General features: G+C 36.7%; 1 protein-coding gene across 1 annotated transcript in view; it reads right to left on the bottom strand.

The window, feature by feature from the left end:
- Positions 1-1,123: 1,123 nt before the first annotated feature.
- Positions 1,124-14,342, bottom strand: part of DECR1 (2,4-dienoyl-CoA reductase 1) — a 31,737-nt gene continuing 18,518 nt past the window's right edge. The window contains exons 6-10 of the mRNA XM_010949731.3: positions 8,843-8,942; positions 4,776-4,848; positions 2,590-2,736; positions 1,840-1,902; positions 1,124-1,743 (exon numbers count right to left, since the gene is read on the bottom strand). Of these exons, the coding sequence (XP_010948033.3) occupies positions 1,684-1,743; positions 1,840-1,902; positions 2,590-2,736; positions 4,776-4,848; positions 8,843-8,942 (443 nt within the window). The 3' untranslated portion in view covers positions 1,124-1,683. The remainder of the gene's footprint in view (positions 1,744-1,839; positions 1,903-2,589; positions 2,737-4,775; positions 4,849-8,842; positions 8,943-14,342) is intronic.

Raw genomic sequence — 14,342 nt, 5'->3', positions numbered from 1 at the left:
CTCAAAAAATTATGAATTATCACAAAATGAATACACCTTTGTAACCACTACCCAGATAAGAAACAGAACATCACCAGGAATCCAGAAGCCTTGCTTCATTATGACTCCCTTTCTCTCCCTAAAATTAACCACTATCTTGACTTCCAATACCACAGCTAAGCTGCTTTTGAAGTTTATGTAAGTAGAATTACACAACTGTATCCTTCAGTCTCTCTTACCTGTGTAGCAACTGCTTATGCATTCTCATTGTTATTTAACTTCCCACTGCATGAATATACCACAATTTATTTGCCTTGTTATTGGTGGACACTGGGTTACCTCTAGTTTGGGCTATGCCAAATACAACGCTGCTGTGAGCATTCTTCTTTTGTTCTTTTGGTGAAGAAGGTATATATACATACCCTTTTCTGTTAGTTTGATTAAACCTAAAAGTGAAATTGCTGGGTTGTGAAGTGTACATATGTTCAAATTTAGCAGATACTGCCAAATGGCTTTTCAAAGTCTTGACAATTTAACCTCCCACCAAGCAATGTGTAAAAATTTCCACTGTGTCACACCCTCACCAATACTTAGCATTCAAAATTTCTTAATTTTAGCCTTTCTGGTGAGTACATGGTAGTATTTCATTTTTTTAAATTTGCGTTTCTCCACCAATAAAGTTGATTATTTTATTTTTATTTTGGACATTTAAATACCGTTTTATTTCTGAAATGCCTATTCAACTTTCTTATATTTTTCTTTTGGATTACATATAAAAATCATTTTTAGGAGTAATATTTATAATATAAACTCAAAATTACAGCTACATAACTTCAGATTGTGGCTTTCTTATTTGATTCTTAGGATGACAGTCAAACCAAACATGGAATGAAATAAAATCATACATAAAAATATTTTATAAGCTTTGTTCATCTTCTCTACACAGAGAATATATTCTCCTTTAAAAGCTGAAACGGAATGCTATCTCCTAGGTGTCACTTTCTCTAAACTCTGGAGACAGAATGAATTACTTCCTTCTCCACACTTTGACATTGCTGGAATAATATTTATCGCAACGCATTGTAAATAATTATTTACAGGTCTGTCCATCCTGCTAGATAATGAGTTTCAAGAAGGCAAAGGCTGTAGATTATTCATGTTTTATTCTCAGTACCAAATAAAGCATCTGGCTACAAAATAGGTTTTGGCAAAAACTTGTTTGAATTAATATTGAGCTCTCTGAAGAAGACAATTCATCAGTCCACTGAAAAGGAAACACACTGAAAAGACAAAGTCCATTAGATTTCTGTAAATCCTCTATTTCCTTTTAGTCATCACCACCAAAGACATGGTTTTAATATGTAATTGAAATGCTACCTCCACCATTAATTTCTCCTGATTTTTCCAGGTTACAAATACCTATTCATTTCTTTGCACTTCTAAGCACTTTTTACCTCTATCAAAGTCTTCATTCCCTTCCCCCCCTTTTTTTTTTAATTTTTAAAAAATTCTTTGAAGGGTTGTTATCCCACCTTATTTATCTTATTTATCACAAGATCTACCTACCATTGGCGTGGCACGTAATACACACTTGATGTTTGCTAATTAACAATCTACTAGGCTCTATTAGACTTGAAAATATTCAAAAGATTATAGGTAGTCTGTCCAATTTCCATTATGACCAAGATGAAGGCCAAGGTAGTCTTAGGAGCCTTTTGTCTTCCTGATGAGTCCTTCTATTGTGTCCCACTGCTCCTTGGTGACCTAACACAAAAAGAAAAAATCAATTTAATATGATCCTTGTGTGTTTTTAAGCTTGGTCTCCTAGCTGGCAATATTATAATCAAAAAATGGCATCACCTTCCTCAGACTGTTGAATTCCCCTGAAATAAGTGCTTTCTCTCCTCCATCAAATCTAATGACCTGCAAAACAGTAATAAAAACTGTGAAACTAACTTCTTTTAAAAAAGTTTCTGAGCCATTAGCCATTTCTGCCTCCTAATTGGATGGACTATCTCTCCTTGGTACTTTCAATCAAAGCCCAGGTTTTAAAGATAAAACTGATGATTAAGCCTAAATTGATTTGCTCTTTTTAAAATCCTTTCTCCATCATTTCCACAATTTCAAATTCTACCCAATCATCTTTTATTGTTTTATTTTTTAATTAATTTATTTAAAAAAATTTTTTTATTGAGTTATAGTCATTTTACAATGTTGTGTCAAATTCCAACTAGAGCACAATTCTTCAGTTATACGTGAACATATATAAATTCATTATAGCATAATTTTTTTCTCACTGTGAGCTACCACAAGATCTTGTATATATTTCCCTGTAAATTCTACCCAATCTTAAAGATCATGTTAGAGGCATGTCTACTATAGTAATTTGCATTTAATAAAATTAATTTATTAATGAAAAAATTCCATAAGCTAAATAATGTATACTAATATTTTAATTATAATATTAATTATATAAACTGTATTTTTAATTATAAATAATATATTAAATGTAGCTAATTAAATGCTTTAAATCATATATATATTCAACATTGTCAAGACTGGTTCTACAATCCACTTCCCTAAAAAGTTGGGAAAGACAACAATACTTACAGCTCCATTAATCCAAGAAGCATAATCACTACAAAGGAAAACAGCAAGATTTGCAAGTTCTCCCACAGTTCCTAGCCGACCACAGGGGATTCTTTCAATCATTTCTTTCTCAAATGCTCCAGCTGGATCCATACGGCTAAAGGCACCCTTAGAAAATAAGAAAATAGTTATTTTTTCTTAATGTAACCCCTTTCCTATTTAAACAAATTTGCATTAAATGGAATGTTACTATGGTAGCCTGTTCATACCTTAGGCCTATAAGCACCAGAGAATTTTGTCAAATTCTTTCATATTCATTTTACCTAATACTGACCTTTAAAAAAACCACTAGAAAATATAACCTTTTTATCTTAGTCTCTCTATATGTAAAATGAGGATGCCTGTCTTAGCTACCCTGCAAACCTGCTGTCTGAGATGAGAAAACGTGCATGGAAGTATGCTGAAGAGCGCGCAAGCTGTGTGGTGGATGTGGGGTGTTAGTGTCATTTGACTTAGAAAACACAGAAGAATAACCAAAGTGGGAAATATTTAAGAGGAAATTCCTTTCTTCTCCTTTCTTCTCAAAATAATAGGAAAAGAAGAAAACAAGTATGCAGGAATATTAAATTCAAGTAGGTGCCAGAGAGAGAAAAACCGTAACTGAATCTGCCAAACAAATTCTGCCTTCTGTTAATGATGTGAAGGAGCAGAGCAAGATAAGGATGCATGTGCAGTGATAAAATAAAAACGGTTAGATTTTTCTCTAGTGCCTGGAAGTATAGGTGACGATTTTCTTCAATAACACAGACAGGAGACAGAACAAGCACACACGGGCTCCTTCTGAGGCCTTCAGCTCTCCGTGGGCAGGCACAAAGCATCAGACAAACCGTGGTAAAGGTCCAATCCTGGCTCCGTCAGGGCTAGAGAGCTGCCAGACTTCAGTTTTCTTTTAATCTCTTTAAAACTATATGCTTGTTATAAGCATACATCTCACACCTCTACTGTTAGACTAAAAGCTCCTTGATGGCAAGCTTTTTGTCACAAACGTTTTTGTATCTTTCTTAGCACCTTTGCATACAGTAGGCACACAGTAAATAAATGTATCAAATGCAGATGGTCTTCCTGAGATATTGAAGTCCTAGAAAGAAGCTTCTACGACTATTCCTTTTAAGACAGTGCTTAGCACAGCACTGTTCTCAATCATGTGTTTAAATATGTGCATTTGAATTATTTTTCCATTCATTTTATTTTTATTATTGAAGTGCCAAACAAATAAGATATTCAATCAAGTTTCACTCATGTAGGTACTTCTTTCCATTTTTCACCCTTCAAACTGCTAAATAAACTAATACAACTATCTCCATGTTAATATTTAATACCCTAGAACCACTTACAAGCCAAAATGCTCCTGAGCATTATTTTCAGTTTATGCAGCTGAAACAAGCTAGCAGATTTCACTTGGCCTCCAAAGCTACACCTCAGTTGGGATTATACATTCTCGCTTTATAAGAAAATGAAAAGAAGTCTGAGAGTGAAGTTATCAGGGGTAATATGAGAGAACAGAGAACTCTGCGGACCTTCTGAGCAACATCCGTAACAGCGCTAGTGGTAATTATGAGCTGCAGTAAGTGTCCGTAAGGATTACCGATTACAAGTGAAATCCATGCCGTCGGAAGGCGTTTAATCAGAGAGATGTGGGAATTCGAAGACATGCGGAACTGAGTGTTTCAAATGAAAAGGCACAGATACAAGTCGAAGAAAATGCTGCCTATAACAAGACCACGCCTGTATGATGAATTTCTAAAGCATCTCTTAAATTAAAAGTACAGTTACACTTCCATGATTTAAAAAAAAAAAAGATGTCAAAGTAAGAACCTTAAAATACAGTAAAAAAAAAAAAAAAAAAGAAAGAAACATAAGACAATAACAGACGATTAAAGCAAATCAGACAAAATGCCAGAACTGATGGCATAAAAGATCTCAGAATGATTACGACACTGAAATAGACCTTATGAAGGAGATGTTTAGCTGCTGTGTTCCTGCCCACCTCTTTAATTCTTACACTGGATAATGGCAAAACCCTCTTCCCTACCACCAAGACCCCAAACTCAGACGTGCCTGGGAAGTCCTGCACACATCAGAATACAGCTATCGATGTTTCACTCCTTAATCACTCAAAATTTGATGATAAGCAAACCAAAACTTACTTTGGTTTTTATAGGCCCCGGTTGAATCATGTTGAAACGCATTCCGTATTTACCCCATTCTGCTGCAAGAGACCTAAAAATTAAAATAAACAACACAGATGCTAAAATATTATACTATATGTTAAAAATACTAATGACCAAGACTTACTGCATGCTTACCACACGCTAGAGACTACAACCCCAACAGGTCAGTCTGTTACCATTCCTCATGTCACAGACGACGGAACTGTAGCAAAGAGGTTAAAGCGTCTGCTCTGAATCAGATGGTCAACCTCAAAGGGCCTAGCCCCAGAGCCTGGGCCGTTCACCACTCTGCTGAGCTAACCACCATTAACACTGTAGTGTCCGTAAGTGCTGCGCAAGACTACTTACCACTCACATTTTAGAACAAAGTCCAAGATCAATACACACTTTTAAAGCAGGTCTCATTATTTAGCATAAAGAAATGAGACTCATGCCCCTCCCTGACATTTTCTGGAGTTCAGTCCTGCATTTATAAAGTTCAATATACCTTTATAGTACATTAGATGACAATGTTTGCACCATGACAAGTACTTTGAGCAAGAGACAGATTATATAGATTTAAAATATTAACACATCATGTTTAACTAAGCTTTAATATAAGTGTTGAACTGAGCTAAAAAGAGATAGGAATCCAAAAGAATCTTGCTAAATGCCCTGAAGCAAAACAGAACATTAATAGCAAACATGAAATCATGAAGAAGCAACCTGGTTTTAAAAAGCCTACTTGATAGGTAGGTCTAACTTTTATCATCTAAATTTATTTTAGGAATTTATATTCTTATGTATATCTGTGTGTATATGTACTTAATCTAGCTTCAAAAATGATTTAACGTAACTAAGGAATACATATAATGCAAATGAAGGAAATAAAATTATTTGAAAAGAAACAAAACAAAACAAGGATAAAGAAATATAAAGTCAAGAACGAGAGTTATAACTAAATGTACTGTGATGGTCCACACAATTGTAACAGGCGGGTCACAAACTTGTATCTACCCCTCCCATGATGCTATGCAGAAAAGATAAGCCTCATCAGTTACACAATCCACAGTGCCCAAAAGGAAAAAAGCAAGCTCATCTCTCAGGAAAAGCACAACTGTTTCTGATTTTAAAAATTTAATGAAACATTTCTGTCAAGAAAATTTATAAAAGGAAAACTGTGTGATATAGTAATGTCCTTAAGACACTGCATCCTTGCAATAGACACGAAGGGGTAAGTTCTATGTAACTATAAAGCATCCATTCACATGACCTGGTAACATCACTTCAAAGGCCAATTTAACAAAACCCATTCTATGGGACAGGGGACATTGTGCTCCAAGTACAGTTTGTTAATCTGACTTAATCCACTGGTGCATTTTAGAGAAATGGGCTGCATCTCTTTGAGGCAAATCACACATAAAAATTGCTCTTCTGAGTGATGCCTTTGACAGAGTTTGTGACCACACCCACCGTGGATATGCACTTGTAGTGCACCTACTCTCAACTGCTAGGGCGGCAGCAGCCCCGTGTCTTAACAGAGTTACTGGGCTGAGCAGAACAGCAAACTACTATGGAAATCAGCCCAGAGGAAAGGCCGTGCCACCTCTGTTCAGAGGTGCAACAGATAAATTTATTCTAGTGCTAGCTCGTTTAACCTAGTTTATATTCTCAAGACCTATTGTAACAAGGAATCCACCTCACTGGCTCGCTCTGCACTTTACGATGCTAAGCACAATATACTCAATATATGTTAGTCATCACTGCTGTTTAATCAGCAGACGGTTGTTGTGAGCTTACTCTGTGCCAATACTCTGTGTTTATACTATCAAATCAAGAAAAGCAGTCCCTGTCCTCAGGAGACAGTCCTTCTCTCTTAGGAGAGGTCACTTTAGTTGTGTAATGAACTAGATACTGCATTCTGGGAAATCGTGTCCTATGAGCCAGGGCTACTTAAAGGCAGGTGCACCTAAGTCTCCCGGGAGTGAGAGAGAAGGCTTCCCTCAGGAGGTGATAACAGAGCTGGAGTTTTTCGTGGGGGTAAGTGGGGAAGGAGAAGAGGATGGGAGATGATAGAGGGAAGTGTGGAGAAAGGAAGACAGCCCAGGCATATGGGTCTGTATGAGTAACATGCCATATTCAGGGACCCACAAGGCCTTATCTGTTACGACTTTGTACTACAAAGTACGGAAGAGGGCTGATGGGAACTCAGGCTGGAGAGTGCGGTATACATACACTGAGTGCCCACTATGCAGTTACTACCAAAAAAGCAGCACAGAATCACAGTCCTTAAAGGACACGAAATTGAAATGTCTAACAAGGGTCAACAATTCCGACAAAACTAATGTTGATGTTGTACAAATGGTGCCAAATAGTCAAGCTCCAATCTCCTACTTCCCATACCACCTGACTTTGAAAAAGGTAATTATCTCTACTCAGACTAAGACTAAACTGCCGAGTCAGGAGTTAATTCTCTGTGTCTCAAACAAATGTGTGCTACTGTTTTAATGTTAAAAAGTACTTTGAGACTATTTGAAAAAGAGAACAATTATGCAGCTCTGTGAGCACTGAGCACCAGTAACGGACCGGATCTTGCTGAGCAACGAGTATACAAAAATGAGTAAGATATGGTTTCTTCCTTCACAGAGCTCACATTTTAGTGGGGAAGTCATGTAGCTTTAATGATATGTTAAAATGTAATATGAAAATGAATACATGTATACTCATGTATGACTGAAGCATTGTGCTGTACACCAGAAGTGGACACAACATTGTAAACCGATTATAACTCAATTGAAAAAAAAAAGTGGTCTACTATGTCCTTCTCTGTGCACCTTTACATTGGTACACCACCTTCATTTCAGATTCTACATCACTGGATGGCATTTATTAATGTGTTAGTCTTCCCACTAGATTGGAATAAACAAAGTTTTAAGGGTGCAAAGAGTAGAGAATGATTAACTCTGTTCTAGAGAAATGAGAGAACATATCCCAGAGGAGGTGATTAGAGAGCCGTGAAGGGAGGCAAAATATCACAGCAAATTCCAACAACAGCATCACCCAGGCGCTGAGATATGAAAGGCATGATGCGAGTAAGGAAATTTACAGAGCGTGGGGATAATGGTAAAAGGAATGTGAGCTCAGGTGAGGATGAGGACTGTTCTATTTCTATCTCCATCATTTCCCTGTACCTAGCACAGTGCCATGCACACAAAAGGTACAAAGTAAATATTTATTAAATGAGTTAATGAATAAAGAAAGGCCAGGGATAAGTCTGTTTAGAATACCAGACTGAGTTTTGGCTTTTACTCTAAAGAGTAATAGAAAAATCATCTAAGGTTTTTAGCTAGGGAGCATAATAAGCAGACGTGCATTTTTAGGAAGCCAAGTCTGGTAGGAAAGTGAATAATAAATAAAGAGAGAAGAAACTGGTCGCAGAGAAACTTATTTTAGGGTTATTACAATCAGCAAGACAAGCAATGATGAGAACTTACATTACAACAAAGACAGTGGAAAAGGCCAACGAGGAACAAATTCCAGAAGCAATCATGCTGCTCAGAAAAGGCCACAAGACCCAGAAAGCAGTCACTGTCTATGTTAGTCCTATTAATCTTGTACAGTAGGTACAACAAAAGGATGATGGTGTGTTTAAGAGGTCAGAGGTGGCACGTGTATAGACATATGGACACTCCAGCCTGAGTTTCCATCAGCCTCTTCCTCAAACTTTACAACATACAGTCATACCAGATAAGTAATTAAAACCAAATAAAATTTAGTTTCTCAGTCACAGTAACCACAATGCAAAGGTTCAACAGCCCCATGTAGCTACTGGATAGTGCAGATTTTACACAACAGTCAGCTCCATCATGGAGGAAATTCTATTGGACAAGTGCTGCTGTGGACAAACAGGACGTAACCGTGAAGCAGGATGACTCCTGGTGAATACAAATTAGCCTTTGTTTCATTTTTCTCTAGACAGAGACTAGGAAGCAGGAATTCAGTTGCATAAGCTACTAAAGCACATTATTTACCTTCAGCGACAAGACGAACATAACAGTACTCACTTGCTCATGGTCTCCACTCCTGCTTTGGCAGAAGCACTTGGTACTACAAAGCCTGACCCAGTGTCAGCATAGATGGCTGTAATAGCAAGAAATGTTGCTCCTGACATTGCAAAAGGATACAGTAATTAACAAGACAGCTAAATCCATTCACATCAGGAAAACAAGATTTATAATAATGGGATCTGATTCAAGAGGGTGTAACAAAAATTGAAGCATTTTTCAAAACTTCACTAATGCTAAATGAATGAAAGCATAATCTAATAAAACTACTACACCGTGCTGTCATTCAGGATGGCCCAGTCTGCGCTTGATTAAAATTCTATACCAGGTGAGTCAATACCGAGGCTCAAATCTCAGAGGCATGGCCCTGTTACACCCTGCATAATCAGCCTGACAGGATTTCCATTAACTAAGCACCTATTTAAGTAAGAATAAGTCAGAGCCAAAACTAAATTAGCAAGGACTTCAGCCTCCAGCATCATGGATTAGCCCTCCTCCTGTAAACATAAAGAAAACTGGATCAAATATACGATACAAACTTTTTCAGATATTGTTTATGGGCAGGGAAAGACAGCAATTCCTGGGAGAAGAAAAACAAATGAAATGAGCCCTAAGATCAAATTTTTTGCCTAAAAGTACTACCCATATACTACACCCTACATACATACACACACTATATACTGTATACTATGTGCATGTATCATGTGGACTGTGGCATAAGGAATATGAATACACCAAATTATAGCATTATCACTGAGTTGAGGAGACAATCAGAGTCTGGAGAGATGAAGGAAGTTGGAATTTGTGAGGAGAGTTCCCCCAAAGAGGAAAGTACGTAGAGATAGAGCCCCATAAATCTGTGTAGTGTATCCTTGAGTCTCTGGATGAACACCAAGCTGTACATGTTTAGGGTGAGATTCCACAAGGCCAGGCAAAGAACAACAGCCTAAGAGCTGTCAGCTGCACAATTCCCAGAGTGCACAGCGGCTGGGAGATAGGTGAGTCTGAGCAGCTTTGATGAAGATCCAGGATTTTCAGTGGAAAGTTCAGAAAGGCTGTGCGTTAGTAGGAGGGTTAAATTAGCCGAAAAGTAAAGTCTACTCTACACTCACACAAATAAAGTTGTAAAATAAAATTGAAAAGATCAAGCTGATCCACAAGTTTTTAATTCAAAGGGAAATTCAAATGCACATACATATGTGCACACCACACACAAACATACATACATACACACACACACACCCCTCAAGAACCTAATATTCACAGTATGTAACCAAAAATTACTACACATAAAAAGACACAGAAACAACCTGGGGAAAAATTAGTTAATAGAAAGCCCTTAGAAATAAGAGAAGAAATAAGAAAAGATAGAATTAGCAGATAAAGAGCTTTCAAATGATATTGTACACTGGACAGCTACACATGAAAGAATGAGACTAGAACATTTCCTCACACCATACACAAAAATAAACTAAAAATGAATTAAAGACCTAAATGCATGATCTGAAAATTCCTAGAAGAGAATATAAGGCAGAACACTCTTTGACATAAATTACAGCAATTATTTTTTGGCTCCCCCAAGACAAAAGAACAAAAGCAAAAATTAATAAATGGGACCTAATTAAACTTAAAAGCTTTTGCACAGCAAAAGAAATGAAACCATGGACAAAATGAAACCATAATGGATGGGAAAAATACTGGTGAATGAGATGACTGATAAGAGGCTGATATGTAAAATACATAAACAGCTCATACAACTCAATGTCAAAAAACCAAATAACCCAGCTAAAAAATAGGCAAAAGACCTGACTAGACAGATTTCCAAAAAAGACATACAGATGGCCAACAGGTACACGAAAAAATGTTCAACACCGCTAATCAACAGAGAAGTGCAAAACAAAACCACAGTGAGGTATCACCTCTCATCTGTCAGAATGGCTTTCATCAAAAAGAACACAGACCCACCAGAGGTCCAGGACAGTTTCAACCAGCAGTGGGCAGGCACTGGCTCCTTCTGTCAGGAAACCTGCATAAGCCTCTAGTCTAGCCTCATCCACCAGGGGCAGATACTAGAAATAAGAAAACAACAATCCCAAAGCCTGCGGAAGGAGTCCACAAACACAGGCCAGACTCTACATCAGGACCGGCTGGACCCTAGCCATTGGATGACGAGAGAGGAGTGTACGGCTGAGACACACAGGACATCTCCCACAGCGGGCCACCTCTCCAAGGTCCAGAAATGTAACTAACCTACCTAAAAATACAAACAGAAAGATAAACAATATGAGACGGCAGAGTAATATCTCCCAGGACAAGGTACACGATAAAATCCCAGAAGAAATAAGTGATAAAGAGATAGGAAATTTATTTGAGAAACAGTTTAAATAATTATGGAGAAGATGTTCAGAGAACTCAAGGGGAGTATAGATGCACAGAGTGAAGTTTTTAGCCGAGTTGGAAAACATAAAGAATACCGAAAGTTGAAGAATAAAATCACTGACATGAATAACACGGTAGAAGGAACCAAGAATAGACTAAACGAGGCAGAACAGATCAGTGAGCTAGAAGACAGATTAGTGGAAATCACTAATGCAGAACAGAAAAAAGAAAAAAGAATGAAAAGAAATGAGGATAGTTTAAGAGAATTCTGGGACAACATGAAGCACACTAATATTCACATTATAGGGGGTCCCAGAAAGAGAAGAGAGACAAAGGACCTGAGAAAAGCTTTGGAGAGATGATAACTGAAAATCTTCCCAACTTGGGAAAGGAAATAGTCACCAAAGTACAGGAAGTGCAGAGAGTTCCACCAGGATCAACCCAAATAGGAACACACTAAGGCACATAGTCAAAAAACGGACAAAAATTAAGGATAAGGAGAAAATATTAAAATTAGCAAGAGAAAAGCAACAAATAACATACAAGGGAACTCCCATAAGGTTATCAGCTGATTTTTCAGCAGAAACTCTACAGGCCAGAAGGGAGTGGCACAATATATTTAAAGTGATGAAAGGGGGAAACTTACAACCAAGAACACTCTACCCAGCAAGGCTCTCATTCAGATTTGATGGAGAAATCAAAAGCTTCCCAGATAAACAAAAGCTAAAAGAATTCAGCATCACCAAACCAGCTGTACAACAAATGTTAAAGGAACTTCTCTAGTCATCAAACCGTAAGAAAAGAGAACAAAAAGAGGAAAGAGAGAGAGAGAAAAAAAAAAAAAAAAAAGACCTACAAAAGATTGCTTTGGCAGTTCAGGATCTTTTATGGTTCCATATAAATTTGGGAATTGTTTGTTCTAGTTCTGTGAAAATGTCATGAGTACTTGACAAGGGTTCCATTGGATCTGTAGATTGCTTTGGGTAGTACAGCCATTTTGATAATGTTGATTTTTCCAATCCAAGAGCACAAGATATCTTTCCATTTCTTTGTATCATCTTCAATTTCCTTCAATGTTTTACAGTTGTCAGAGTACAGGTAAATTTTTGGTTAAGTTTATTTCTAGGTATTTTTGATGCAATGGAAATGTTTAAGCCAGTTATAAAATTCTGGTTTTTGAAGTGGAAAAAAAAAGTGAATGAAAGGCTGCAAATAGCAAAATATTCTTTTTTCTTATGTGTGAGTTGTATTCCATTACATACATATGCTGCATCTTCTTTATCCATTCATCTACTGATATGCACTTATGATGCTTCCATATAAAAAAATCCCACAAATAACAAATGTTGGCAAGGATGTGGAGAAAAGGGAACCGTAGTACACTGTTGATGGTATTTGGAAAACAGTATGGATATTCCTCAAAAAACTAAAAGCATACTTACCACATGATACAGCACCCTACCCCTGGGCATTTATCTGGAGGGATATAATGCTAATACAAAAACATACATGCACCCCAATGTTCATAGCAGCGCTATTTACAATAGTCAAAACATGGAAACAACCTAAATGTCTACTGACAGATGACTGGATAAAGAACTTGTGGTATGTATGTATGTATGTATGTATGTATGTATGTATGTATGTCTATAATGGAATACTACTCAGCCATAAAAAAGAATAAAATAATGCCATTTACAGCAACATGGATGGACCTGGAGATAGTGATACTAAGTGAAGTAAGCCAGAAAGAGAAAGAAAAATACCATATATATCACTTAAATGTAGAATCTTAATAAGAAAAGACACAGATGAACTTATTTACAAAACAGAAACAGACTCACAGACTTGGAAAACAAACTTATGGTTACCAGGGGGGAAAAGTAGTGGGAAGGGATAAATTAGGAGTTTGAGATTTGCAGATACTAACTACTATATATAAAATAGGTATACAATAAGTTTCTGCTGTATAGCACAGGGAAGTATATTCAGTGTCTTGTAGTAACATATGGTGAAAGACAGTATGAAAACAAATATATGTATGTGTATGTATGACTGAAACATTATGCTGTAAGCCAGAAATTGACACAACATTGTAAACTGACTACACTTCAATTAAAAAAAAAAAAGATAGCTGCAATACAATGGACCAGTTACAAACAAGCTTAAAAAATTGCCAAGGACACAGTAGGTTCTCAATAAATTGACTGCATGAAAGTTTGAAGTAATAATATTTAACTCCTGAGAACTCAGTGATTTTTACTTCTTACTTGGCCACAATACTGGATAAAATAATACTATTAGTTAATATTTGCAAAAGAATCAAACTATATTTATATATTTTATGAAACAGTAGAAACTTTAAGAAATTTAAAGGACTACAGGTTTGAAGGGCTATAAGGAAAATCATTTGAAGAATATTCAGATAAGTTTCTTTTTCCTCCTTGATATGTATTGTTTCTCTTTCCCTCTGTACACTCCAGAGCAAACAAAATTCAGTAAACATGGGGAGTGGAAGAGGGAGCAGGAGTACCATTTTAAGGACATGAGAAATAAGAATGGTTATGTTAAGACATTATGGTAACTGCTTCTAATGTACCAAAAGCTCAGTCTTTCAGATCTCTGAAAAATACTTTGTTTCCAAACTCACCTTGTGAAAGTGGAGGTATGCAGAACTTTAGTGTACACCATTGCAGTACACTGAAAACAGATGCTAACTACATTACTCTTATAACAAAATTATAAAAATGACTTTACAAAGTGACAGTTACTTATGCAAAGCCAATGCTCCAATAGAAAGTGCTCTATCTTCTCATTCATATTTAACCGAAATGTGTACTGAGGTGTGGGACCGAAGTTAAGCCATTGTTATACAATTCAGATACTGAAAGTGAAAGTTATTTTCCTCTTCTCTTTCTCTCTAGATTTTATTTATGACATGGGTAGCCCACTGCTTAGAATGAGACACTGCTGCTTTTGATTCTCCCTGAGTGTAAAAAGGAGATTCAAACATTTAAAACAGCACTGTTCCAATAGGATGAATGTTGCCTGGTTAAGTAATTAACAGCTGGATTTCAAGAAATTAACAGGGTGTTAAAAACTCAAAGAATTTGCAAATTCC

The sequence above is a fragment of the Camelus bactrianus genome, chromosome 29 (assembly GCF_048773025.1).
Source record: "Camelus bactrianus isolate YW-2024 breed Bactrian camel chromosome 29, ASM4877302v1, whole genome shotgun sequence".
NCBI classification, from domain to species: Eukaryota; Metazoa; Chordata; class Mammalia; order Artiodactyla; family Camelidae; genus Camelus; species Camelus bactrianus.
This window is presented reverse-complemented; position numbering and strand designations above follow the sequence as displayed.